General features: G+C 35.9%; 1 protein-coding gene and 1 long non-coding RNA gene across 2 annotated transcripts; both read left to right on the forward strand.

Annotated features, from left to right (window-relative positions):
* The first annotated feature begins 6,662 nt into the window (after window positions 1–6,662).
* LOC121253235 (probable LRR receptor-like serine/threonine-protein kinase At3g47570) lies at window positions 6,663–10,066 on the forward strand. The gene is made up of 2 exons (XM_041153225.1): window positions 6,663–8,826; window positions 9,596–10,066. Exons 1-2 carry the CDS (start codon window positions 7,365–7,367, stop codon window positions 9,949–9,951), a joined length of 1,818 nt encoding a protein of 605 aa, XP_041009159.1. The 5' UTR covers window positions 6,663–7,364; the 3' UTR covers window positions 9,952–10,066.
* A 1,685-nt stretch (window positions 10,067–11,751) lies between these two features.
* LOC121253244 lies at window positions 11,752–13,537 on the forward strand. Its single transcript, XR_005938381.1, has 2 exons — window positions 11,752–11,876; window positions 12,772–13,537. It is a non-coding gene; the product is annotated as an uncharacterized LOC121253244 (long non-coding RNA).
* Window positions 13,538–25,771: the final 12,234 nt, after the last annotated feature.

Genomic DNA, 25,771 nt, shown 5'->3' on the forward strand with positions numbered 1-25,771 from the left:
TTCTTTTTCTTAGAAAATGGTTTAGAAAATGGTTTTTTATAAATTTTCTTATAAAATTCATCACGGGGTTTTCTCCTGATACCACCATGAGGTTTAGAAAACTTGTGCTTCCTTTTAGAGGGAGCTATAGCAGGAAGTCCAAATTGTTCACAAAATGTTCCCATTTCATATTTGGCTTTCTTACTATTTCTCATCTACTCACGAAGCATTCTTTGATCATTACACATACTAATACCAAGTTTCTTAATTATAGCACAGATATCACCATAGGTGTATGCATTGTAATTTAGAGACCCAGCAATAGTAAGTTCATCCTTCACCTTGTAAGCGAACAAGCGAGGTAATCCATCAATAAATTTTTCCTTCCAGTAAGGCTTCTGACTATCATCCCGAAGCATTACTTTGGAAAGAAAAACATCTTAGTACCATCTATAATCAGACATCTGATGACATCTAAGATTATTTAACTGGTCGCTGATGCGGCTAGTTATATCAGATGGTGTGTCAATAAAATGCTTTAAAATTATATAAATCAAAGTATTAACTCCATCAGATTGAGCAGATCCAATGGATTCATAAAAAATAGGTAACCCTTCATCATTACACTTGACAGCGTTTTGAATGGTTTCCTTGTCATCTCTGGTTAGGTGTTTATCCCACCAGTTTGTTAAAACATCAGAAAATCCTTGTGTTAAAATCTTAACAATATCAGGTTGTCTGATATTGTTGTTTACATAAGCATTTGCCACAAGAGACATTTTACTCATGGTATTCATGATTTCTTGTTCAGAGAAACCATCAATATTCCATTCGTAGACCTTGTCGGCAGAGTAAGAAGATTGGCTTTGAAAAACTTTTTCTTCAAACTGTAAATCAAGAGGAGTAGGCCTGGAATACCAGTTCTTCGTTAGACTCATTGGTTTGGGTCCTTTTGAAGAAAATCTGGCTGTTTCAGGTTTTAAAATAATATTTTGAAAATTCTTTTCAAGTAGATCAAGATCCTTTTCTTCAGAAGAGTGGTCGTTAGATGACTCATCTGTAGTTTCAACAAGAACTTCTTCTTTTATTTCTTTGTTAGATAAAACACTAGTAGAAGGCTGTTCCTTTTTTAGATCATTATGCATTTGATCAATCTTATCTAAAGTCTTTGCCTGTGGATTTTTAAAGTCAATTTTGGCTCGACTTTTAGGTAAGATAATCTAAGGTTTTTTAATTATTTTCTTTGGTTGATCTGTAGTCAAAACCAAAGGAATAGGATCAGGTTTTTCAACCTTTTCTTCAATCCGATCTAACTGTTGTCCAATCGTATGAAGAGCAAGATTCACAAAGTTATTTTGAGAAATAACCTTTTTTGTTTCTTTGAGAATCTTGTCCTTCTTAGGATCTCTAGAAATAGTTTCTGAGATTTTGAAAGTGTTATTAGTATAGCATATATTATTAGCTTATAATATAGAAGTATATAATATTAGTTGTTAATTATAATTTACTAATATATTAACAACACTAGACTAGTATGGTATATATACTAGTACATAGTATATAATTATAATATATTAAGTATATTACATATAGTATAGTAATAATATTCTTGATCATAATCACATAATCACAATATATAACAACTATATTATCAGTAATAATATTATTAGATTATATAATATATAACAACTATTATATATTATATTATAAATAATATATTATTTAGTATAAATTATAAAAAATTATTCGAGAGACATTCGAACGTACCAATACAACGTTCGAATGTATCTGTAATTAAGTGACAAACGTTCAAACGTACAAATATAACGTTTGCATGCCTCGAGAATTAAGTGACAAACGTTCGAACCTGCAAATAGTAACGTTCGGATGGCTCTCTCGCTTATTAAGTGACATTCGCACGTGAACACTATAACGTTTGAACATCACAAGTATATAAGCTTCCGTCCCAATGCAATACGACATTTCAAACGAAATCCGTACCCCGTATTCATTCATCGCAACTGACACAAACTGCCGCCAAATCCGTCGCCGCCGCCATCAAACACTACCCTAAACGTCACAAAAGTGGTGGGCATACCTCTTTAACCCTTAGTATGCTTTTTTTTTTTAATGTTTAATGGAGGTTTCTGGAGTTTTTGAAACCCAATGGTGGCCATAATTTCATCTTGATTTTTCGTCCATCACGAGTTGCCAATGGCCAAATGGCCATCGTAAAAAGCTTTCTTGAAGTGTATACTTCAGTTCTAAGGTGGCTTTTGGCCACTTTCATTGTGTTTGAGATGTTAGAGAATGGTTGAGTCGACTCAACCATTTCTGTGTCGTAACGTTTGAACGTTACAGCCTTACATTTGAACGTTAGACCTTTCAAATGAAGAAGACGACAAACACGTTCGAACATTAATCAAATAATGTGCAAACGTTCTACAATACGCGTGAACGTAACGAGAGTACGTGCGAATGTGTATTTTACATTCAAACATATGTTTGTAATGTTCGCACGTTAGATCGTTCACATTCTTGAGCATCACATATGTTGAAACGTTTATTTCACATTAATTAGAATGTAAAATGTTTCTGCTTTCAGAAAGGTCAGAAACGTTCGAATTAATAGTTAATGTATGTTCAAAAGTCTTAATAAATAAATTTAAGAACTTGCTCACATGCGAACGTATTTGTTTTGTACGTTCGAATGTAATAATTTTCTGTTTATTTTATTAATACTGTTTGAACATATACTTGGCTTAATTCGAATATGTGTTTGCTAGCATCACGTTCGAACGTAAATAATCTTACGTTCGGATGCTTATCCTAGAGGAATTAATGTGCGAACGTAAAGGCTAAAATGTTTGAACGTGAATTATTTTACGTTCGAATGTGTTTTCGAAATAATTTAGATTACAGTACATAATATGCATCATAGTACTAATATTGCTCAATTTGTTTTTCTTTCTTTTAGGATATGGCTCATCTTCTAATGACTAGGAAAAAGGGGAGAGCAGGAACAAGTCAGGACACATCTCGAATCTGGTCTCAAACAGTGATGTCCAAACGAGAAATCTTGATTAACGAGTTTGACGAACTCAGATGGGAGCACATTAGCCTTAGAGACGTGTTCACTACCAGAGGCTGGACGAGTATCTGCACATTGAGGGGTAGCATATACCCCTCAATGGTTTGGGGGTTTTATATGGGGATATGCTTCATGCCTCAAGTTGCATCCTTTCACACCGTGACTATACGCGGTGTTCAGTTTGAGGTCTTAGCAGATATCATTGTTGAGCTTCTGGGGATCCGTCGTGTAGTTGAGACATCGACTACAGGAGATGCTCAACCTAGGGATGGATCCTGAATAGATGCTGATGTAGGCACTTATGTATCATCTACTGGCCCAGTTCACCAGTCGAAGGCTGGTGCTGATAAGGAGGATGACGACAGAGATGAGGATTTCTACATCCTCACTGGGAGAGACCGAGAGCAGCTCGATAGGAAGAACTCCTTCAGCTAGGTATAGCTCCTCCATTTTTTTCCTCATGTTGCATCTTATGGTTGGAACAAACGTGGATCTTGTGGCACATAAGTTGGCCACATTTAATCTGACTCACACACAGTTCCTTATACGAGTGCAACCTTGTATTTTTGAGAGGATCTGTTACGAGGTGAGTGTCATCTCGATAGAAAACCTCTTGTATAGAGTCATCATTACCTTGCTATTGCTGGCTCGGAGTGTGCCACCCCAGGTGGAGGAGTGGCTGACAGAACAGATCAACCCCATCGGCATGACTACACACCGTCAAAGCATTGGACATGAGAGAGCGCATGCTCGACGTCAGTCTGGCCCTATACTAGACCTTGTTCCTTTGACCCAGTCTGGGCCAAGTATTGCTCCCCATATTGGGAGTACTAGTCAGCCGCCAATGAGTACATCTACGGGAGATGTGATCCCTGCTTGGGTTGATGCGATGGTCTTAGATATTACTACGTACATCGACCGATAAATCGCGTCAGTACAACAGTGTCACCAAGGTTGGCCATTAGTTAGATATCCTAAATGAGAAGGTTGAAACATTGACTAACGAATTTAATACATATGTAAAGAACTTGAACTAAGTATTTTTCACTTTTATCGTGTTGTTTACAAAATTTTATCATATTTTGTACTTTATTTTTATTATATGTAATGAACAATATTATTTAATATATCTATTGTCTTTGAATTTCAATTCTCAATCTTTTTTAATGTTAATTTATCTAACTTTAATATTAAATCAATTAACGTTCAAATGTGAATCACTAACGTTTGAATGTTGGCACCAAAAATTTTCACGTTCACGCATAAGTAGCCGCAACGTTAGAATGTCCAGGGCCCGTGCGAACGTGAATATGTATACGTTCGAACATAATGCAATTTCTCGGTTGTCTTTAGTGATGGTTTCCACAAACTGTCACATAAAATATTTTTTGGTGACGGTTTGGGAATTGTCACAATTGCCAAATCGTCACAAAAACTCATTTATGTTGTAGTGTCCATCGGTGATCATATCAAATTAGACCTTCTAATCACTTAAATGAATCCAATGTAAGATGATGAATGTTATGAACATAGTCTAGTGAGGGCACATAAATTTCTAAAGGCGATGGTTCTTCAAGATTAATTATATTACGATTTTCTACTTAGAATGGGGATATAAATAAACATGGATCGAGTGTGTTTTGCAGTACTTGCTATTGTTAGTGTGAGTCTCTCAACTAAGAAATATTAAATTATCAATAGACATAAATATATATATATATATGGTGAACCTATTTTATATATGTATTGATCATCTTGTTCTTTTACTCTAATCCTTTAAGTTGGAGCAAAAAATCTTCATCCCACTGTGTGATACAGTGAGCTGATAGCCATCATCATTTTTTAATAAGAAGAATTGCCCTTCTAGCGAAGATGCATCACTTTATAAATCAAAGCTAACAATCCCACAAACATTCAAGCAAGAGCATGCATGATATGAATACCATGCAACTTATAACATATATAACTTAAATATGGTTCATATATGCAACATTTACTGATTTTTTAATATTGTTCTATAGATTTACACGGTAAACTTTACTTTATGGTTTATCTCTCCCTCCAAACTCTAAAGTTCAAATAGAAATTTTGAAATCCCATAGTTCATGAAACAATCAATTTTTTTTTCTTTTTTTTCAAGTTCTTGTCAAATAGTATGACCTCTCATGTACTAAAGAAAGCAAACGCTTCTACATACAAGTTGATGATGTGCTCACAAACTGGTGTAACTCGATTGGCTATTATGCTAATATTGGCCACGTTTCCACTTTCCACTAACCTGATACATCAATATATATAAGGCTCCAAGTTTTAATTAGTCCTCTTGCTTTCAAGTTTAGTTGCGTTTGTTTTGTGTCACTTCAACGTATGTCAGGCGTCAATAACAGGAGAATGTTGTGAAAATCAACAAAAATTCTAGCTAGCCCGTGCGTGGAACATATTAATGACTTTTAGGTGAATACTCTAAAGCATGTTGGAAGAAGTGGATTTAACAAGATTAGAAGTCAACAGGCCAATTAGGGGCCACGCTTTTTAAGACCAAAAAAAGTAACTTTTTTTTACATTGAAAAAAGGTACTAAAAAGAGACAAACGTTTCTACACTTTGACGTGCTCACCAAGCTGGTAATATATTATTACAGATTTTGGATTAATTAATGTTAGCATTTAGAAGAAGCTTACATAATCGATCGTTAACTTCCCTGATCCCTTTATATTTGTACCTAATTAACACCCGTTGTTAACCTCATAAACGTCTTCCTTTTCATAAACTAGAACTAGGCCAACTCTCCTGCATGCACCGATCGATCATGGCGCTAAAACATCAAAATTCCTCCCTTCTTCTCCTATTGGCTTTTCTGTTGTGCAGTACTCTTGCAAGTTTCAATTGATCCAATCTTTTAGCAATTTTACTGACCAATCTGCTCTCATTGCCTTTAAATCTCAAATCAGTTCTAGTCCAAATGAAACCCTCTTGGCTACTAACTGGTCCACCGCACCAAACTTGATCTGCAATTGGATTGGGGTCTCTTGCAGTCGACGTAGGCAAAGAGTCACCGCTTTGGACCTACAACACATGGGTCTCCAAGGCACCATTTCTCCTCATATTGGTAACCTCTCCTTCTTAGTCTCACTTGATCTTTCTTTCAATAGCTTCTATGGTTTTATTCCGCATGAGATCAGTCGTCTACATTGCTTGAGAATACTCGTGTTGGCGTCCAACCAATTGGAAGGAAGCATCCCTCCTACTATTCAGAACTGTCAAAAGCTTCGCATGGTAAATTTTGATACAAACCATCTTATTGGTGCAATTCCATCATCCCTCGGCAACCTGTCCGCATTAAAGTTCTTGATTTTGGAGAAAAATAGTCTCACTGGTCCACTTCCTTTAGTCATCTTTAACATATCTTCCCTAAACGATTTTGCTGTTTCGTCTAATCACATCTTGGGAGCTCTTCCGAATGATATCTGTAGCCACAGTCCCAATCTTAGAGGACTTTATTTCTCGGATAACAAATTTGGCGGTCAACTCCATTCGCAGTTTAATAATTGTAGGGACCTTGTACTTTTATCTTTGTCATACAATAAATTCGATGGGAGTATTTCGAAAACTCTAATTGGCAACAACCTGCAAAGCTTGAAGTCCTATATCTTGGAGGTAACAATTTCACTGGTATCATACCTTCTACCATATGTAATTTGTCGAGGTTGCAAACATTTGGAATTGAGGATAACCACATCCAAGGAAGCATTCCGACTTATTTGTGGCAACTTCAGAAGTTAAATGCTTTGCATTTGGGAGGGAATAACTTCAAAGGGGCAGTACCTCAAAATGTCTTCAACCATTCTTCTTTACAACTTATCTACTTTGACCTAAATTCCCTTTCTGGATATCTTCCATCACTAGATACTGGGCAATCTTGCCCTAATCTTGAACTGATTGTACTTGGTGACAACAAACTCAGTGGTCATATCCCATCCTATCTCTCGAATTGTTCCAAACTCTTCTTTGTAGACTTTTCAGCAAACTTATTCACCGGAACAATTCCCAAAAGTCTTGGAAACTTGAAGCACCTACAACATCTTTTGCTGGCTGGAAATCAGCTAATAGGCAGGGAGGCTAAAGATCATAAAGAGCCCAGTTTCATTTCATCTTTATCCAATTGTAGATCTTTGAGAGTTTTAGACGTAGACTATAATCCTTTGGATATAACAATCCCAGATTCCATTCAAAACTTTTCAACTTCCTTTCAAATCTTTCATGCACAAGATTGCCAAATAAGGGGTCATATTCCTATGGGAATGGGTTTTTTGAAAGGCTTGAATTGGCTTGAATTGAGCAATAACAACCTAACTGGAAATATCCCTTTCACATTTGGTGGTTTGGAAAGATTACAAAGATTGTATCTTCCCAATAACAGGATTGAAGGATTAATTCCAGAAGAGATATGTCAATTAACGAATCTAGGAGAGCTGGATCTCTCAAACAATAGATTCTCTGGAGTCATCCCAAATTGCATTTCAAACCTCAATCATCTACAAATTCTATACTTAAGTTCCAATAGACTCAAATCGCCAATACCATTAAATATATGGGGCCTTAAAAGTCTATTGTTCTTAAATCTATCATCGAATTCCCTAGGTGGACATTTGTCTTCGAACATGACAAAATTGGACACTCTCGAAAGTTTGGATTTGTCAAGAAATGAAATTACTGGAGAAATTCCAAGTATCATTGGAGCATTAGAAAGCCTCAGTTATCTTGACTTTTCAAACAACTCCTTTCAAGGAGGCATTCCGCAACATTTTGGAAACTTAAAAGGGTTAGATACCTTAGATCTTTCTTACAACAATCTTTCTAGTGCAATTCCTAAATCCCTTGAGGCACTTCCATATCTCAAATACTTGAATTTATCTTTCAACAAACTAGTAGGAGAGATTCCATTTGGTGGTCCTTTTGTGAACTTCACGGCAGAATCATTTTCAGGAAACAGTGCACTTTGTGGGAATCCAATTTTTGGAGTTCCACCTTGTCCAACGATTCCTACCTACCAACAATCAAAGATGAAAGATATTTTGCTGAAATGTATTATTCCTGTGATTGTGTCAATTATAATCTTCGTAATGTTGGTTTATTGGCTGAGAAGACGTCGAAAGAGTAACATGGAGATACCTACTTCACTTAATGCATTGGCTGCATTGGGACATAGAATGATATCATATCAAGAGCTTTGCCAAGGGACAAACAACTTTTGTGAAAGCAACTTGCTTGGAGTCGGAGGTTTTGGATCTGTGTACAAAGGAATACTTTCTGACAGAACAATTGTTGCAATAAAAGTTCTAAGTTTGCAATTGTCAGGTGCTTTCAAAAGTTTTGATGCAGAATGCAAGGTGTTACGGACAATTCGACATAGAAATCTTGTTAAGGTCATAACTACATGCACTAATCCCGAGTTTAGAGCATTGGTGCTAGAATACATGTCTAACGACAGCCTTGAAAAATGGTTATACTCTCATAACTTATGCTTGGATCTTCTACAGAGAATAAATATTTTGGTTGATGTTGCGTTAGCCTTAGACTATCTCCACCATGGTCAATCAGAATCAATATTGCATTGTGATTTGAAGCCTACAAATATCCTTTTGGATGAAGACATGGTTGCACATGTGGGCGATTTTGGCATTGCAAAGATTTTAATCGAAAATAAAGACACAACACACACCAAAACTCTTGGTACCATTGGCTACATCGCACCAGGTACGTACATACATGAATTTACCTGCTTTTTTAATTATCAAAAGGATAAATAGCAGGATGTTGATCTTACAAATTTTTGGTAACAACTTGCTACGCAATTTTTCTCATATTAGCTAGTCTTATAGTCAATAAACGCATATGAATATGAACTAATAGATTCATACGACATGCATCCCAAACAAATCTAACAAGCTGAATATATGTTTTCATAAGGTCGTTTTGCTCAAAAAAACCACCTAGTATGCTATGAAGAACTCAGCTTTAGCTTTAAGTGCAATTGTTTTTAGAAATAAATTGACCCATGTGGGATGCTTTTATTGGAAGTTGGATGCTCTGTTAATTTTGCTATCCATCGTTAATATTAACACTAAGCATATATATCGCCCAATTAGTGACCGGCGGCTCGCTTTGGCCACCATGTGAGTGGCTCAATTCTAGCCATCTCACAACCACATGAAAGGTGGCCTTCAAGAGCTTGCATGACCCAATCTCTCATGATACAATTAGCAAGATTTCTGTGCAAGTTGCAGGAGCTTGCAAACTCACAATGACTTGAAATTTTTATTCAATTTGAAAGCAAACACTTTTCAAAGCAATTATAACTCAATTGGATTAAGTATTGTTATTCAAATATGGTAGTTCAAGAGCTTGCTTATGGTTCAGATATATACTCTTTGTTTTTGGATGGCATGTGTGAATTAAGACACAAGTTGCTAACTTAAATGCCTTCTTGACAATTTGTGAGTATTTTTAGAATACGGATTTGAAGGGAAGGTATCCATCAAAACCGATGTCTACAGCTATGGCATAACATTGTTGGAGATGATCACGAGGAAGAAACCCACCGATGACATGTTCGCTGGAGACTTTACTTTCAGGCAGTTGGTAAATGCATCCATTCCAAATAAAATGATGGAAGTTGTGGATGAAGGTTTACTAAGAATAGAAGATGGAAGAGACGCCATTGCCTTGCAAAGTATTCTTTCATCAATCTTGGACTTAGGCTTGAGGTGTTCTGAAGAATTACCAGATACAAGAATGGATATCAAAGACGTGGTTGTCAAGCTTAATAAAATCAAGTCGACTTTTTTTGTGAATAGGAACAGGGTTACTAGACATATTTGACCTTAATTTGTTTTGCATGTTTATGTCTTTTTAATCTCGTGAAGTAATTATGAGTGGTATGTATTTAACATGTTTGTATCAACGTTTATGCTTAAAGAAATGGTTTTAGACTCTACTCTTCTTCCATATCCGTACACTTTTCATTGAGCTCATTTCCTACTCTTCTTCCATCTATGTACACTTTGTTTGTATCAGCCAAATTGGATGAGAATATTGACTAATGATCAATTTCTTATTTCCAAGTGACAGAGCGAAAAATAGAGAGAGAGAGAGAGAGAGAGGACCAACTTGAGAAGAATGAGAAAATGGTCCTTTTATTCAAAGAATCAAAGTCTATCAAGTACTCTTATTGGGAGATTGTTAGGGATTGTGTTGTTACATGCACAATTTGCAAAGAAAAAGGTAGAACCATTACTTGTTCCAGATCCTGTTTGGCAAAGAAGATATCTGCACATCTAGCATATACGCAGGGATGAGATTCTCAATTTGTCAAAATCTAACCACACCCACACTATCAAAATTCATCTACCCTAAGATTTAACTAAAAGTACTTGTTTTACATAAAGCTATAATTATTCAGGATAAAACCCCACCTTGGATTAGCCAAAATAATAATATTTTTAAAAAAATTTATAACAAAAACCATAAGGTGTAAAACCAAGCACCTCCATCATCCCAAAGAATGAATACTGAATAATCTGTACGTAGTAACAAAATAGTGGCTAAAAAATGACTTCTCGATCGTATTCTTTTCCAAACTATATATTTTTTCTTGGACGAATTCTTTTCTCCCCTATCATGTTTTGCAATATAAAATAAATCAACTTGATTATAACTGGTATCAGGCTCTAGTATGTTTTGAGGAAAAACCAATAAAATTCCCGGTTCTTTACTCTATTTTGGTATATAAAAAGTACCTTGAAGCACAATAGGTCTGATATCTAAAGCTAAGAACTGCATTTTTAACATCTATTCAAACTTAATCATTGTAACTCATTCTCCATGGATTCAAGATGTTACCTCAAACTCTAAATTTTTAGAAGTACTTAAAGAAATCCAAATGACCAAATTTAGAAATAAACACTCGCAGGGCTAGGTTTAGTAAACGATGGCCGACCCAAAGTGTCTGGATAGCAAGGTACAAGACTTTAAACCTGATATTTCTGGTCTGTGCTGTGGATGTGTTCGAGAGAGGCGAGTATGAAAAACAAGAAGCACATGAAGACAAGAGGAAACCAGCAGGACACGGGAACGAGTAAGCAAACAGAAACAAAAATTTCTAGACACAGGAATGGAGACAAAATGGTGAAGAGGGAAGCTTAGTGTGACAGAGAGAAGAGGGGGGAGAATCAGGGAAGCTCTGGCCAAAGAAAGAGAAATTCCGAGGGAAAAAGGTTCCTTGCCATTGGATATTATTTTGCAGGAAAATAGAGTTTTGCTCGATGAACAGTAGCTCGTCAAATATGACTTTTGCTTCTGATTTATTGTAACATATAGTCTTACATGAGTGGCTTTAGCTAATCCAATGCAAGCAGATTTAACAAAAAATGAACCAGTGCTCTAAGTGTAGGACTGAAAGGGCTTATTCTCTGAAGGGATTGTTTGACTTTTGCTTCTGCAGAGACAAAAACGCCATTTTTGTGCAGCTATTGTGCACTGAACGTGTAAAACTCAATTGGGAATTGTCTAGATCGCCCCGACACAGGTAAGGCCCAATTCGAGGCCCAAACCCAATATTTATATACAAACATTCTATCATGTTGCATTTAATTGACAAGTGTACAAACTACTAGGACAAAAGAAAAAGGAAAGCTCCTTTCCTCTCTCTACGGCCAAGTCTTGGAGTACTCAAAAGCCTCATTTGTAAGAGGAGCGTGAAAGAAAGAAGATAAAAGAAGATGTCTACCAACATTGCCGCATTTACGGTACATTTCTTGCACCGTACATGTTGTATTGAACAGCTTCTGAAGCGTGCCATAAGGGCCTTTGTTTCCTTTATGATGTTTCCCAATACAGACCAAGATTCATCTTCTTGTTGTAGCTGAGTAACCATGACTAAGGAGTCACTCTCGATGATAAGGTCCTCTATTCCCAAGGGGAGGACTAGCTGCAAACCTCTCATCATGGCTAGAAGTTCAACTTCTGCTGGATCATTAACCATTGACTCCTTTTTACTAGCTGCAAGTAGGACCTCACCGTTTGAATCTCTGAGGATTATGCTTACTCCAGCCCTGTATTGATCTTTGAATATGGCCCCATCGATATTGAGCTTCAACACATTAGGAGGGGGTTTCTTCCACTGCAATTGAGAATGGGATTCTTGTCTGGGATTGTTTGCATGTCTGGATACTGTTTGAGCAAGGATATGGCATGACCTATCGCCTCTGTTGGGGTTTGAGTCTGGCCCTCATGAACCTTCTGATTTCTTCTATACCAGAAACTCCAACTCATCATAACTAACTGTTCCAAGTCTTCTTTGAGCCCCTTTTCAATTACCTGGGTCATGATCTTCATGAGGCTCTTGTAACTAGAGTTTGACTGAACAAAAGAGGCAGGGGGGAGTTTTGCCAGCTTTGTTTTAACAGCTCACAAAAGACTAGAGCATGGGGTACATCTTCAGAAAGCCTGTTAGAATATTTAATGAACTGAATAAATTTATTCTTCCAAATCTTGTAAACATGAGCAATGAGCACGGTACAAAGCAGTTTCCTATGTTTTGATCCTGTCTCTTAATTTATTATTCCTTCCATTCAGTTAAGTAATCGATAAATTGAGTTGATTTAACAGAGCTTCACAAGATTAACCGGGCTTGTGAATTAGAGTGCAGACATAGATGAGAAAGTTATTAGGAGGGAAAAGCCAGCAGATTTGGTAATGGCTCTAGCTGAAGCGAAGGTATATTTAATTGTTAGCTCTCTCTAGCTGTTGAACCTCTAGGAATTGGAGCTCAATGTTAATTGTATGCATCTGTGTGCATATATTTTATGATAAAATCCTGTGAGACAGAACCCAGGTCATTTTTATCTGTTGCGATTTCTGTGAATGGAATGTGAATTATGTTTCAAATCTTGCCTCAAACTGATATGAAAATAGAATACTCACCATTGCAATTCATCGAGCTTTGGAGGCAGGAGTGTATCTAGGGGGTTCGGAGGGATGTGCCCCCTGAAACAGCTAAATCAGCGACATGTTAGGTTTGGGAGCAACTTGAGTAAGGAAAAAGACTTCAAAACAGAAATTGGACTGAATTATGGTGGGGTTTATTCTGTGGTGGGTTGGGCTGTGTGGGTACACCTCATCCTCCACAAAAACATTAACTTGGCAGTGTGGGGTGTTGTGAAACCAACGATGACAAACAAACAAAGAAAAGGTGGATGGGACAGAGCCGACGTAATGGTTTCTGGCATTTTTATTTGGATGTGCTCTTCCTGATCAGTGAATATTACATGATTTTAAGCCCACCTAATCTTAGGACATGTTAAAAATGTATTTATCTACGTATGAAAAGGGTATTGCTGCTGTTTTACATCATATCTCCTTTTCTTTACTCGGTTTCTGTCGGATTCACCTGGGTTTTTGTTATTGTAATAAATTCCGTTAATGTTTTGCATATGGAGATCTAAATTTTAGCATGTCTATTCACTTCCCTTTAGAAGTAACCATGTAAATTAGATATATATAGTATGATAGCATAATACTTTAGATGAAAACATAATAATATAGTATATATACTTTACCATATATATAAATCAATAATATATAATTAATAAAACGAACAACAAAACTTATATATATATAATGCACTATATAAATACTATATAGTAATGATTTTCTTGAATCACATTATCGGAGGGTCATTCTTCCTCGTGACTTATAACTGCATCCAAATATATGACTTTCAACTTCATCCAATCCAGTTTCATACCGTTCATAAATATTCCCGACTTTCAACGACTATCAGCAGAAGCCCGTACGGCTGGGGCTACTACTTAATGGACACCTATCTCGATGTCTGAAGATACGTACGGCCCCCTTCATAGCCACAAACGCAACAAAAGAAGGTACGCAACTATAACATGATCACCAAGCTAGCTAGCTAGTCGGTCCTCTATATATTTATTACTTGTAACATGCACAATCATGGAGGATGTTTGAACGTTACTTTGAAAACAAAATGGATCGATCCTCCCAAAAAAAATGCACCTTGCTATTTACTAATCCAATGGCCAGCCCCATCTTTGTTCTCCTTCTATATGAAAAAAGTATTATACTTTATATATAGTTATGTTATATACTTTATTTTTTATTTTTTTTAAGACATAATTTATACTATACTTATAATTTGAATAATAATCATATTTTAACTAAATTAGTATGAATATATTATATATACTTAGTCCATGTTAAATATTAAACTTCATATTATCTGTATATTAAATGTTTTTAATCTTTACTTAAATTAAGATCATAAACTTATAATTTTCTTGTTAAACATATTCAATAAAAATTCAAAAACAATAATCAAAATATTTTAGATCCATATCACAACATATTCACAATATTCTCACAACAATATTTATACACATATTAATTCATCAACTCACACTATAAACTCACAAACTATTCACAAAATTCACATACAATAATCACAATTATTTCAAGAGTAAGCATAAAATCACAATAACATATATAAACATATTGCTAAACTTTAGGAATATAACTAGCACTCACAAATTCAGAAAAACCAATTAATCTAATTGTCATTCATTAGGGGGAGTAATTTGATTCCAATCAATCTATTTAAGAATTTGTACACAATCATTTTGGGTACTAGATTGTAATAATAAAGTATATCGTTTTGGACTAGTAATAAAAGCATGTGGTTCTAATTTTGATTTTATTAGTTTATAACATATCTAATATTATATTATATAATATTAGATATATACTGTACTATATATATAATACAGTATATATAATATACTATATAATACATTATATATATAATACATAGTATAATAGTGTAATATTATATATAGTATGTTATATATTATAATATATAACATATATTAATAATATAATATATTATAGTCAATATTTTGGAAAATAAATCGAAAAATGTTCGAACGTACTAAGAATTACATTCGAACGTTTCGTGTATATAAGGTGGAAATAGAATTGTGAAACGTCATTTTCACTGTTAACTCTACTCATTCTGTTGCACGCCGCCTCTCCTCCATCGTCGCCGCCGTCAAACTCCGCCACAACCATCACTAAAAGGTAGGCATTCATCTTTTAATCAAATAACATGTATTTTATTTGAGATTTGGATTGAGTTTTGTTTAAAATGGGATAAGTGGTGGCCAGATTTTCAACTCTATTTTCCGGCCACCACGGCTTGCCATTAGCCAAATAGTCACCGTAGAAATGTTTCTTGAAGTGTATACTTCATTTCTACGGTGGCATTTCGGCATTTAGAACGTTGTAGATTAATTTTTGAGATTTCAATAATGGTTGAGTCGATTCAACCATTCTGTCTCGTAACGTTTGAACGTTTCACCAAGACGTTAGAACATATGACGTTTCAATTACATAGCCGTTAAGGCTTATACATTCGAACGTTTATTTTTTACATTCGGACGTTATTTTTCATAAATTTTATGTCCAAACGTTTAATGAATACGTCCGAACGTACAACTTTTTTAACTATATTACGATTCAATGTTCAAACGTAAATCCTTTACGTTCGCCCATAAAACACATACAGTCGAACGTATAACATACACGTTCAAACGTAGGTCGTTTAAATTTATTTGCTGTTTACGTTTGAATGTTTCACCAAGACGTTCAAACATACGACTTTTCAATTACATAGCCGTTAAGGCTTTTACGTTCGAACGTGTATTGTTTTACATTCAAACACTATTTTAGTAAAAGTTACGTTCAAACCTTTAATTATAACGTCCGAACGTACTACTTTTCTACTTTATTTATGCTTCAACGTTCGAACGTATAACATAAACGTCCAAACGTACGTCAGCCAATATTTATTTAATGCTTATGTTCGAACGTGTATGTTATACGTTCGCACGTCTGTGTTTTACTTGCGAACGTAAAGGATACATGTCCGAACATTTTATCTTAACGTTCGAACGTTTGTTTTACTATGTTTGAACGTTAATGCAGAGCAGCTTAAAATTAACACAAAAAATGCATCAATGTAAATAATTTTTTTCTTTTTCTATTTTCAGGATATGGCTCATCCTCTGCATACTAGGAAACGAGGGAGGGAAGGAGCCACTTAGGACACTGCTCGTATCGGGGCTCATACTGTTATGGTAGAGCGAGAGGTCCTGATTAATGAGTTACATGAACTCATATGGAAGCAGATGAATCTGAGAGACGTTTTTCTTAGTAGAGGCTGGGGAAATATCTGCACATTGAGGGGAAGGTATATCCCTTAATGGTTCAGGAGTTACTATGTTTGAACGTTAATGCAGAGCAGCTTAAAATTAACACAAAAAATGCATCAATGTAAATAATTTTTTTCTTTTTCTATTTTCAGGATATGGCTCATCCTCTGCATACTAGGAAACGAGGGAGGGAAGGAGCCACTTAGGACACTGCTCGTATCGGGGCTCATACTGTTATGGTAGAGCGAGAGGTCCTGATTAATGAGTTACACGAACTCATATGGGAGCAGACAAACCTGAGAGACGTTTTTCTCAGTAGAGGCTGGGGAAATATCTGCACATTGAGGGGGAAAGTATATCCCTTAATGGTTCAGGAGTTATATATGGGGATGTGTAACATGCCTCAGGACACATCCTCTCACACCGTGACTATACGCAGTGTTTCTATTGAGATATCACCAGATGTCATCGGCGAGCACCTCGAGATTCATCGAGGAGTTAAGACATCTGCACACGCTACACCCTGTGAGGATGTAGGCACCTCTACATCATCTACTGGCCGCCCATTTGATCCAGCATCAGCCAGAGATGCAGACCAGTTAGAGGTCGAGGATACTGGCCTCGAGGCTCAGGATGATGACCGAGACAAGGATTTCTACATCCTCACCGGGTGGGACCGCATGCAGATCAAGAGGAAGAATGCCTTCGACCAAAACCATCTCCTACCTTTCTTTCGCACGTTGCACTTTATTGTTGCAACAAACGTGGATCCTGTGACACATAAAACCACGTTTAGTCGGCTTCGGGCACAGTTTTTGATATGAGTGGCACGTGGAGATCCTATAGATTTGCCACTGCATATCCTTGAAAGGATCCGTTACGAGGCGAGCATCGTCTCCACGGATAATCTCCCATACGGTGTCCTGATCAGCATGCTATTACTTGCACGGGGAGTGCCAACCCAGCCAAAGGAGTGGGTCAAAGATCATATGAGCCCCCTCGATATGACCACGCATCGACGTAGCATTGGACAGGCGAGGGGACGCCAGCCACCCCTGTAGACGATCTAGTTCCTCCGATGCAGCTTGAGCCAGGTCATGTGGGGAGTAGTAGTCAGCAGCCGCTACGTACATCTGCGGGAGATGCGCGGCCTGCTTGGGTTGATGCGGTGATCTCACAGCTGACTGTGCATATCGATCGATCACTCACGGCTATAGAGGCGTCTATCGCCGAGATCTCCCATCGTGTAGGTATCCTCAATGACAAGGTTGATACCTTGACTGAGGAGGTACGAAGTTCGAATTTCGCGAACAACGCTATCATCTGAGTGTTGTTCATGAAATTTGATCATATTTTGTATTTTGCTTTTAATATATGTAAAGAAAAATCTTATTTAATATTTCTATGGTTTTTTAATTTCAAATCTCAATCTTCTTTAATGTTATATTTTCTAACTTTAATACTAAATCATTGCACTTCAAATATATATAAACATAAATATATATTTATATAGTACAAATTATGTATATATAAATATATACAAGTCAATTTTTTAGACTTGTTCACAAATTATGCACTATAAAAACTACATAATTTTTAAATTAGAGTTATATTTAATTTAAATTTACAATTAACGTTCGAATGTTAATTAATAACTTTCGAACGTTGACGCTAAAACATTTCACGTTCGCACGTAAGTTGCCACAATGTTCAAATGTACATTTGACGTTCGAACATAAATTTCTCATACTTTGGAACGTTAAAAAAACCTCATCTGTCTTTAGTGACGGTTTCCAGATACCGTCACAGAAAATGCCTTTTAGTGACGGTTTGGGGACTGTCGCAATTTTCCAACCGTCACTAAAGACCAATTGTGTTGTAGTGACTTTATATGATCCATGGGATCATGAAACACGTGGCACTACACCCATTGGAGGAGTAGGGATCGAGGGGCAGTTCACTTTGGTTTCCATAATGCTCTCAATTTTAAGGTAAAGTTTAGGTAATACGCTATCATCTTATTGTGATGTGGTAACATTGTCTATTATTTTTTTAATTACTTTTTAGAAAATTCAGAAATGATGAAAAGTGTCACATTTATAAAATTGGATGAAAGTGAGATTGAAATGTATTATATATATAGTATCACCCTCATTTTGAAACCTTGTTTGAAATTAAATCATGCAATATGTTAAAGCAAGATGAATATGTATTCTAATTGGAAATGAAATTGCAATTAATATATCAAATGAGTTGAAACAGTTTTGCCCATTTAATTTTGTAACTAAGGCCTCATTTGTTTTTGCAGATGAGTTGAGATAAAAGTTGAAAGTTGAATAAAATATTGTTAGAATATATTTTTTTAATATTATTTTTGTTTTGGGATTTGAAAAAGCTGAGAATTTGAAAAAGTTATAATGATAAGATGAAATGAAAAGTTTTGTGAAAGTGAATGAGGCCTAATAATTTATCAACTAAACTAATAGAATATCTCATTTTTTCTTCATAATTAAAAGTGACGGGTTATTGATATTTCTACAAGCAGTGTTTTATTGAAGACTTAAAGTTATTACTCAACAAATAAAATTTTAAATTATTTATTAAAATCTTAAAAATTATTCATTAAATAAAGGATAAGATCAATTCAGACGTAGTTTTTTTTTTGTTTACTATTATTATATAACAGACAAAATTTAAGCGGTCTAATTCAGGGCCTTTGTTAAATTTGGAACCTATCTATCCTATAAATATATCAAGATAAATAATACCGACTCGGTCCTTAAATTTATTTATGCCCTAATGGAGCCGTATGAGGTGAAAATCTCATGTACGGTTCTGTAATAGCGATGGTAACAATGATCTTATCACCGACTATGATTATCTAACAGTTTAAGTACAGTTGATATAGTTGAGGCTCAATCAAAATATGATTTTTTGGGGTGGAATTTTTTGCGTCAACCTATAGGATTTATCATTTTTCTAGCCTTGTTTGCATTCAAAACCCATCTCAACTCATTTCATCTCATTATTACAACTTTCTCAAATTTCCACACAAAATATAATAAATAATTCTACTTTTTCAAATCCCAAAACAACTTTCTCAAATTTCCACATAAAATATAATAAATAATTTAACTTTTATTCTACTATTCACAAACTATCTCAACTCATCTGAACCCATCTCAACTCATCTCTGAATCCAAACCTCTCCTAAATCTCTTGGGGTTGGCTCAAGTGGTAAAGGTTCTGGGTTCTGGGGTATGCTCCACCCCAAGTCTATGGTTCAAATCCCCTTGAATGCAAACAATCTCTAGGGGTCATCGGATTGGAGGATTTTTCCTTTGAATACATTTGCAGGAAACTCGTTACTTAGGGCCTGTACACTCTTGAGATTAGTTGGGATGTTGTTCCTAGACACTCGGTGCCCATTAAAAAAACTTTGTAACTAAAAATTTTGTAAAATTATTGAATTGTCGATGAACTTCTTAAAGAGAATTTTCAATGCAAGCATGGTAGTCATTAAACAGTAATGAACAATAACAAAATTAATAATTAAAAAAAAATTGTCTTCATTCATATGGCTGTAATTGACCCGAGTCGAGTCGAGCTTTTGGGTTATCAAGTCGAGCTGGACTCAAATAACTCGAGTTCGAGTTTGAGTTCAAGCTTGAGCTAAGAGCTTGTCAAGCTGTGCCGAGTTCAAGCTAATCAAACAGCAATTCGAGCCGAGTCAAGTTATTTATTGATCTTTATTTATCAGCACGAGTTCGAGCCGTGCCGAGCTCGAGCTAAGAGTTTGTATATTTTGAATGAACTGAATAATTAAAAATATCAAATTACTAAATAAAATATTAAATCAAATGAAAACTTTAATTAATATATAAACCTAATATTGAACTATAAAATTATAACATCTTTATGAATACATTTTTATATGGTTATACATTCTAGTATATAATGAAACTACCAAGTCCTATATACTAACTATTGCACATTATAAAATATATACTATAATTAATCACTTAAGTCTTTAATTAACTAATATATAATTATTAGCCCTGTGCAAAAAGGGCCTTGGCCCGATCCGTTTGAGAGACCTGCATTTTTCAACCCGAACAAACACGGGTTCATCGGGTAAAAAATTACTTGCAGGTTTTATACCAACAACCCGTTGAATCCGTCGAAACCGAAAGAAAAACCCTGTCTTAGACTCAAAAATGAAAACATCTCAGACTCGAAAACAAAGACTCGTCATTCGCCATCATTGTCTTCTGTCATTGCATAGGTGCGTTCTCTCTCTCTCTCTCACTGTAAGATTTAGGTTTTCTGCTCTTGGGTAGGCCCGTGGGTCAAAGAGGGAGTGGTGGGGCTGGGGATGTGTTTGGGACTTTGGGTCTGTTGCGAGATGAAGGGAGAGAACGTGGTGGGTGTTTTAGTCGGTCTCTCTAAAAACAATTACTCGTCATTTTTTGTTTGGGACGAGCTCATTAGGGTTTACAAAGAATTTACATTTTCCCCCACTGTTTTCGATATGATCTTGAAGGTTTATGCTGAAAAGGGTCTGATAAAGAATGCATTGCATGCGTTTGATAATATGGGGAAGCACGGACGTATACCAAGTTTGTGGTCCTGTAACTCTTTGTAATTACCCATGTTCTTGTACTTGTACTATGGATAATGTTACTGGAAATGCTTATTTTCTTTCTTTTATTTATTGATTAATAAATACACAAAAAAAATAGATCCTTGTAAAACAAGCATTTTTTGCTGAAATTTTGTTATGAGGTTGAGTTTGAGGATGTGTACAATGTAGCTACGTATAACAATTGGTATCACTAGAACCTAAGTACTGAACAATATAATTTATTTCGCTTGTCTTCTTATATGTTTTCTTTTGAGGTTGTCAAGTAATGAAGGGGAGGACTTGGAGCATTGTTCTTTTTTTTTTTTGTTTTTTTTTGTTTTTAATTTACTTTTTACTGATCTGACAAATATTAGGGGCATAATTTTTTCCTCTCCTTTAGTTTTACTCTTTTTGCTATGAACTGCAGATTAGATCAAATCATTGACTTATATTTATGATACATGTATAGTATAAGTACATATTTATTTGATGTGCTATTATTGATTTGGTATTAGACTTTTTCATAATGGTAAATATAGAGGAAGAGATGGGAAGTTGCCATAATTTGATTGTTGGATGCTCATTAGTCTTCTATCAGTTGATGCTCATATTTCTAATTTAGATAGTTTTTGTAATAGATGGCTTTTGTACATTTTTTTATTAGTTTTTGTATAAATTTAACCTATATATTAACCATGAAATCAAACAGTTCTAAGGAAGGACATGAGTTGATTAGTGGTATCATGTGCAATAGTGGTATCATGGGCAGTATGGATAAAGTCCATCCAAGGGCCTCCTTATTATTGATGAAAGTTTATTTTATAGTAAATACTGTTGGAGTGAGGTTTACATAAACTTAGTCTACAAATGTATGACGTGCTTCAAAAATTGGTGGAAAAAAAAAAACGACCCGACCCGCACAGTAACTGGTCGGGCTGGATCGAGTTGGCACGCAAACAGTAACGGGTCGGGTCAGACTAGGTCCAGACCCGGTTGAATGTCATCGGGTTGCAGGCCTAATAATTATGAACTATATTCAATATATAGGTATAAATGACTAGGTATATTTAATTATCAAGATAACTACGCTTATGTTATTCAATTTAATATGTATAGAAGCATATATACGTGTGTATAAGAATACTAATATATACAAATAAATTATATATATGCAATGATTTATGGATGAGCTCTAATCAAGTCGAGCTAACGACTTGAGTCTTGCATGAACGTTAACCGAGTTGAGTTGAATCGAGTAAGTGTCATTTATTAATCGAGCAAGTTTATGCTTTCACGATCGATCTTTTTCTTTCACGAGTTGAGCTCGGTTCAAGTTTAGCCGATTGAGTATCGGGCGAGCAATCATATGAACTAGTTCATTTACAGCCCTATTCCTTCAGCCCTAAATTTATCTAAAATAGATTCAGATTCAGATTCGAACGGAAATCTGGTACAAACTATTGATCTACCACTTTAGTGCCATCATTAATCCATTTAATAACCCTTTTAACTATTAAGGTACTTCATAATATGCTCTGGTAGTTCCTCTGCCACCGTTGTTGTTGTCGAGAAGCACTATCCTCGCTGTCGTTGTGAAGCACGATTTACATCTCTCTAGGTACACACACACACTCTCTCTCTATGTTTTCAATGCATGATGGCTAGGGGTGAACAGGAACCGGCCAAATTGACTGTCGCAGATGGAGACCGACGACTGGAGTCAAGAATCGGCTGAAACCGGTGGAGAACTAGTCGATTGATAGGAGAAAATGGCTAGAACTGACATAGGCCAGTCCGGTTCGAACTACCGAACCGGCAGATATTTTTTATATAAAACAACACCATTTTAAATGAAACGGTGTCATTTTACTTTAGCCTGTATGAATTTTTTTTAAGGAAATGATGCCAACCAAACTGCATCATTTCTAGGTTAGGGTTAAGGATTGCATCCTGCCCCCCTCCCCATTCTTCTTCTTCTGCCATACTCAAACTCTCCTCTCAGACCCTTTCACGTTTGATGATTCTCCCTCTCATCTCAGACTCTCTCCTATCTCAGCCTCTCAGAGACCCATTGACGATGAATCCCCATGACCCACGACAGTCGTGTCATGGCCAACGCCTCTAGCTCGCTCTCCTCTCTCAGACTGCCAGTTTTCCCGTCTCTGTCTCTCCCCCGCATCTGACACCGGGCGACAACGGTTCCCAAGTCCCCACTATTAGTGTTCTTTGTATTTTATCACTATATTTTGGTTATTTGTTAATTTTTTATAGCCTCTTCACTGTATTTTATCATGCATTTTTGTTATTTGTTAATTTTTTTTTCATTCTAATTTACAATTTATCATATTTCGATATGTACAAACTAAAAATGTTGTAATTTTTAATTTATCATATTGTTTAAATTATTGGGACTGTGAACATGTAACCTCGTACTATTGTAATGGAGAGATTAGATATCAATGATTTATAGTCATCTAAAGACCACAATCCCTAATATGGAAGCCCTAAAAAAAGTCAAAATATGAAAATCGTCAAGCTATCCAATAAATATAGAAGATGCTCAAGTTCTGAGCGAAATACAAAACTAACAAAAGAAGCATGCTGCTCCTACATACATTCATATTGTGTTTGATAAATTGAGTGTGAATATTTGAAAAAATAAAATAAAAGATTATAGAAACAGGTAGGTAATTTAGGCTTACAACCTGGTGATGGAACTTCTCAAGCTCGAAATCATAAATACTTTTTTGCTTTTCAAAAGTTAGTGTTGTTAATTTATGATATTCTAATTGTGTTGTAAAAATAGTTTGATATAAATTGAGGATAGATGAGTGAGCTAAACCTAGATTAGAGTCTTTGACTTGTGATGTTTGCCATGTTGTAAACTAGTTGGTATGTAATTATAATTTGTATTATGCACTATGTAAATATACATGTAACATTTGTTTTGTTTTATAAATTAGATGGATTATGCGTCAACTCCAATTGATGTTGATTCAAATGAACCAACCCTTAACTTGGGAGATGATTTGAGGGAGACCCAAACATCAAAACTCCTTAATGCCCCTACTAGTAGTACATGTCCATTACCTAAGAAACGGAAAGGAAAGGATCCATCGATTGTATGGGACCATTTTACGAAGGTGGATGGTTGTCCTGTAGATGATCCTAACGCTAAATGTAATTATTGTGGGAAGATGTACACTTGCCACTCAAAGAGGAGCGAAACTTCAACAATGCAAAACCATTTGCCTTCATGTTCTAAAAATCCTCATAAACGTGGGTATTTGGATAGGTACCAAAAAACATTGGTAGGTGAGGCAACACCTGAGGAGGGGGCTAGAGAGAGTGATGGTGGTACTTAAACTCCTTACATTTAGGCTTTGTTTGGATGTTGAGCTGAGTTGAGCTCTCTATGAATAGTAGTGAGTTGAGATAGTGGAGTGAGTTCTGTAGGGCCCACATAAGATGAGTTTAGATGCGTTTGGATGTTGAGATGAGTATAGATGTATTTATGAGAAGTTGAAAAGGTTATGGGTCCTGCATATAAAGAGGTGTTAAATTGAAAAATGTTATGGATCCCACGTGTAAAGAGGTTTTGAGTTGAGATGAGTTTAGTGATTTGAGAGTTGGGTGTTTGGATGTTAGAAGAGGTCTAAATCTGAACTGAACTTTGCTGAGCTGAGTGTAGTCTAACAACTAAATGAGCCCTTAGACATACTCTATCATCCAAGTCCAATCTCTATGCTTTCCTTTATCTCTTTTTCTTAAGTCTCAAGGTTGTAGCTTGTGACCCACTTGAGGTCACTTTTCCAACACATAGCATTCTATTTCATGTCCTTATCCTTTAAGGTGAACCACCTTGATTCATTTTAAAGGCTAAGACACACTATCACCTTCATCACACTCTTCCTACCAACCCTCCATTCTGATGCATAACTTGAATCAACCAAGTTATCCATCTCAATCCTAATCAATACATACATCTCTTCCTCCATTCATGCATAATCTAATCAACACTTCATCATAATCCAAACTAAGCATTCATATGAATAAAATTTATCTCTTACTTACTAAAAAAAAAAAAAAAAAATCCAAGCTAAGCATAATACACAACTTTAAACCAACCTTGAGACTTAAACATCGTGTACTCATGCTTAGGACATATTATCCATTACATATGGTAAATCTGTCCGATACATGCATCCAACCAATTTACACATATACCTCACCCTTTTGTCACCTAAGATCAACATATAGTTCACTATAACATCCGCTTGTGTAAACAAGCTTCATACACACCAACACTAACATGCAACTAACCCCGACTTCAGATTACTTACGGCCACAACACAGCTACACAATAATACTCATCACTTCAATTACATAGCCACATCACAAACTACTCCAACCACAGTTCACAACACAACACATTCACAATACACAATATCCCAACGCTTCACATCATACCACCAATTACAATTACACAATCTCAACTTCACAAAGATAATAATTCTAAATATAAAGGGATAGAGATTATACCATAATGAGGGGCTGAATCGTTGTGTTGCTTGCTATCCATTGGATTAGCCATGGGTGGTGGCAGCAAGGCCATGTGGTGGAGGGAGAAGCCGAGAGGGAGTGAGATTCGGGGAGGAGGAGGGCTGGGTGTGTGTTGGCATGAGGGTGAGACGAGGCTTGGCTTCCAGGGGTGGCTGTACTATGGCAGCTCGAGGAAATGTGGCGATGCTAGGCTACTAAGAGGGGAGAAGAAGAGAAATCG

Source organism: Juglans microcarpa x Juglans regia, chromosome 1D, assembly GCF_004785595.1.
Source record: "Juglans microcarpa x Juglans regia isolate MS1-56 chromosome 1D, Jm3101_v1.0, whole genome shotgun sequence".
Classification (NCBI taxonomy): Eukaryota; Viridiplantae; Streptophyta; class Magnoliopsida; order Fagales; family Juglandaceae; genus Juglans; species Juglans microcarpa x Juglans regia.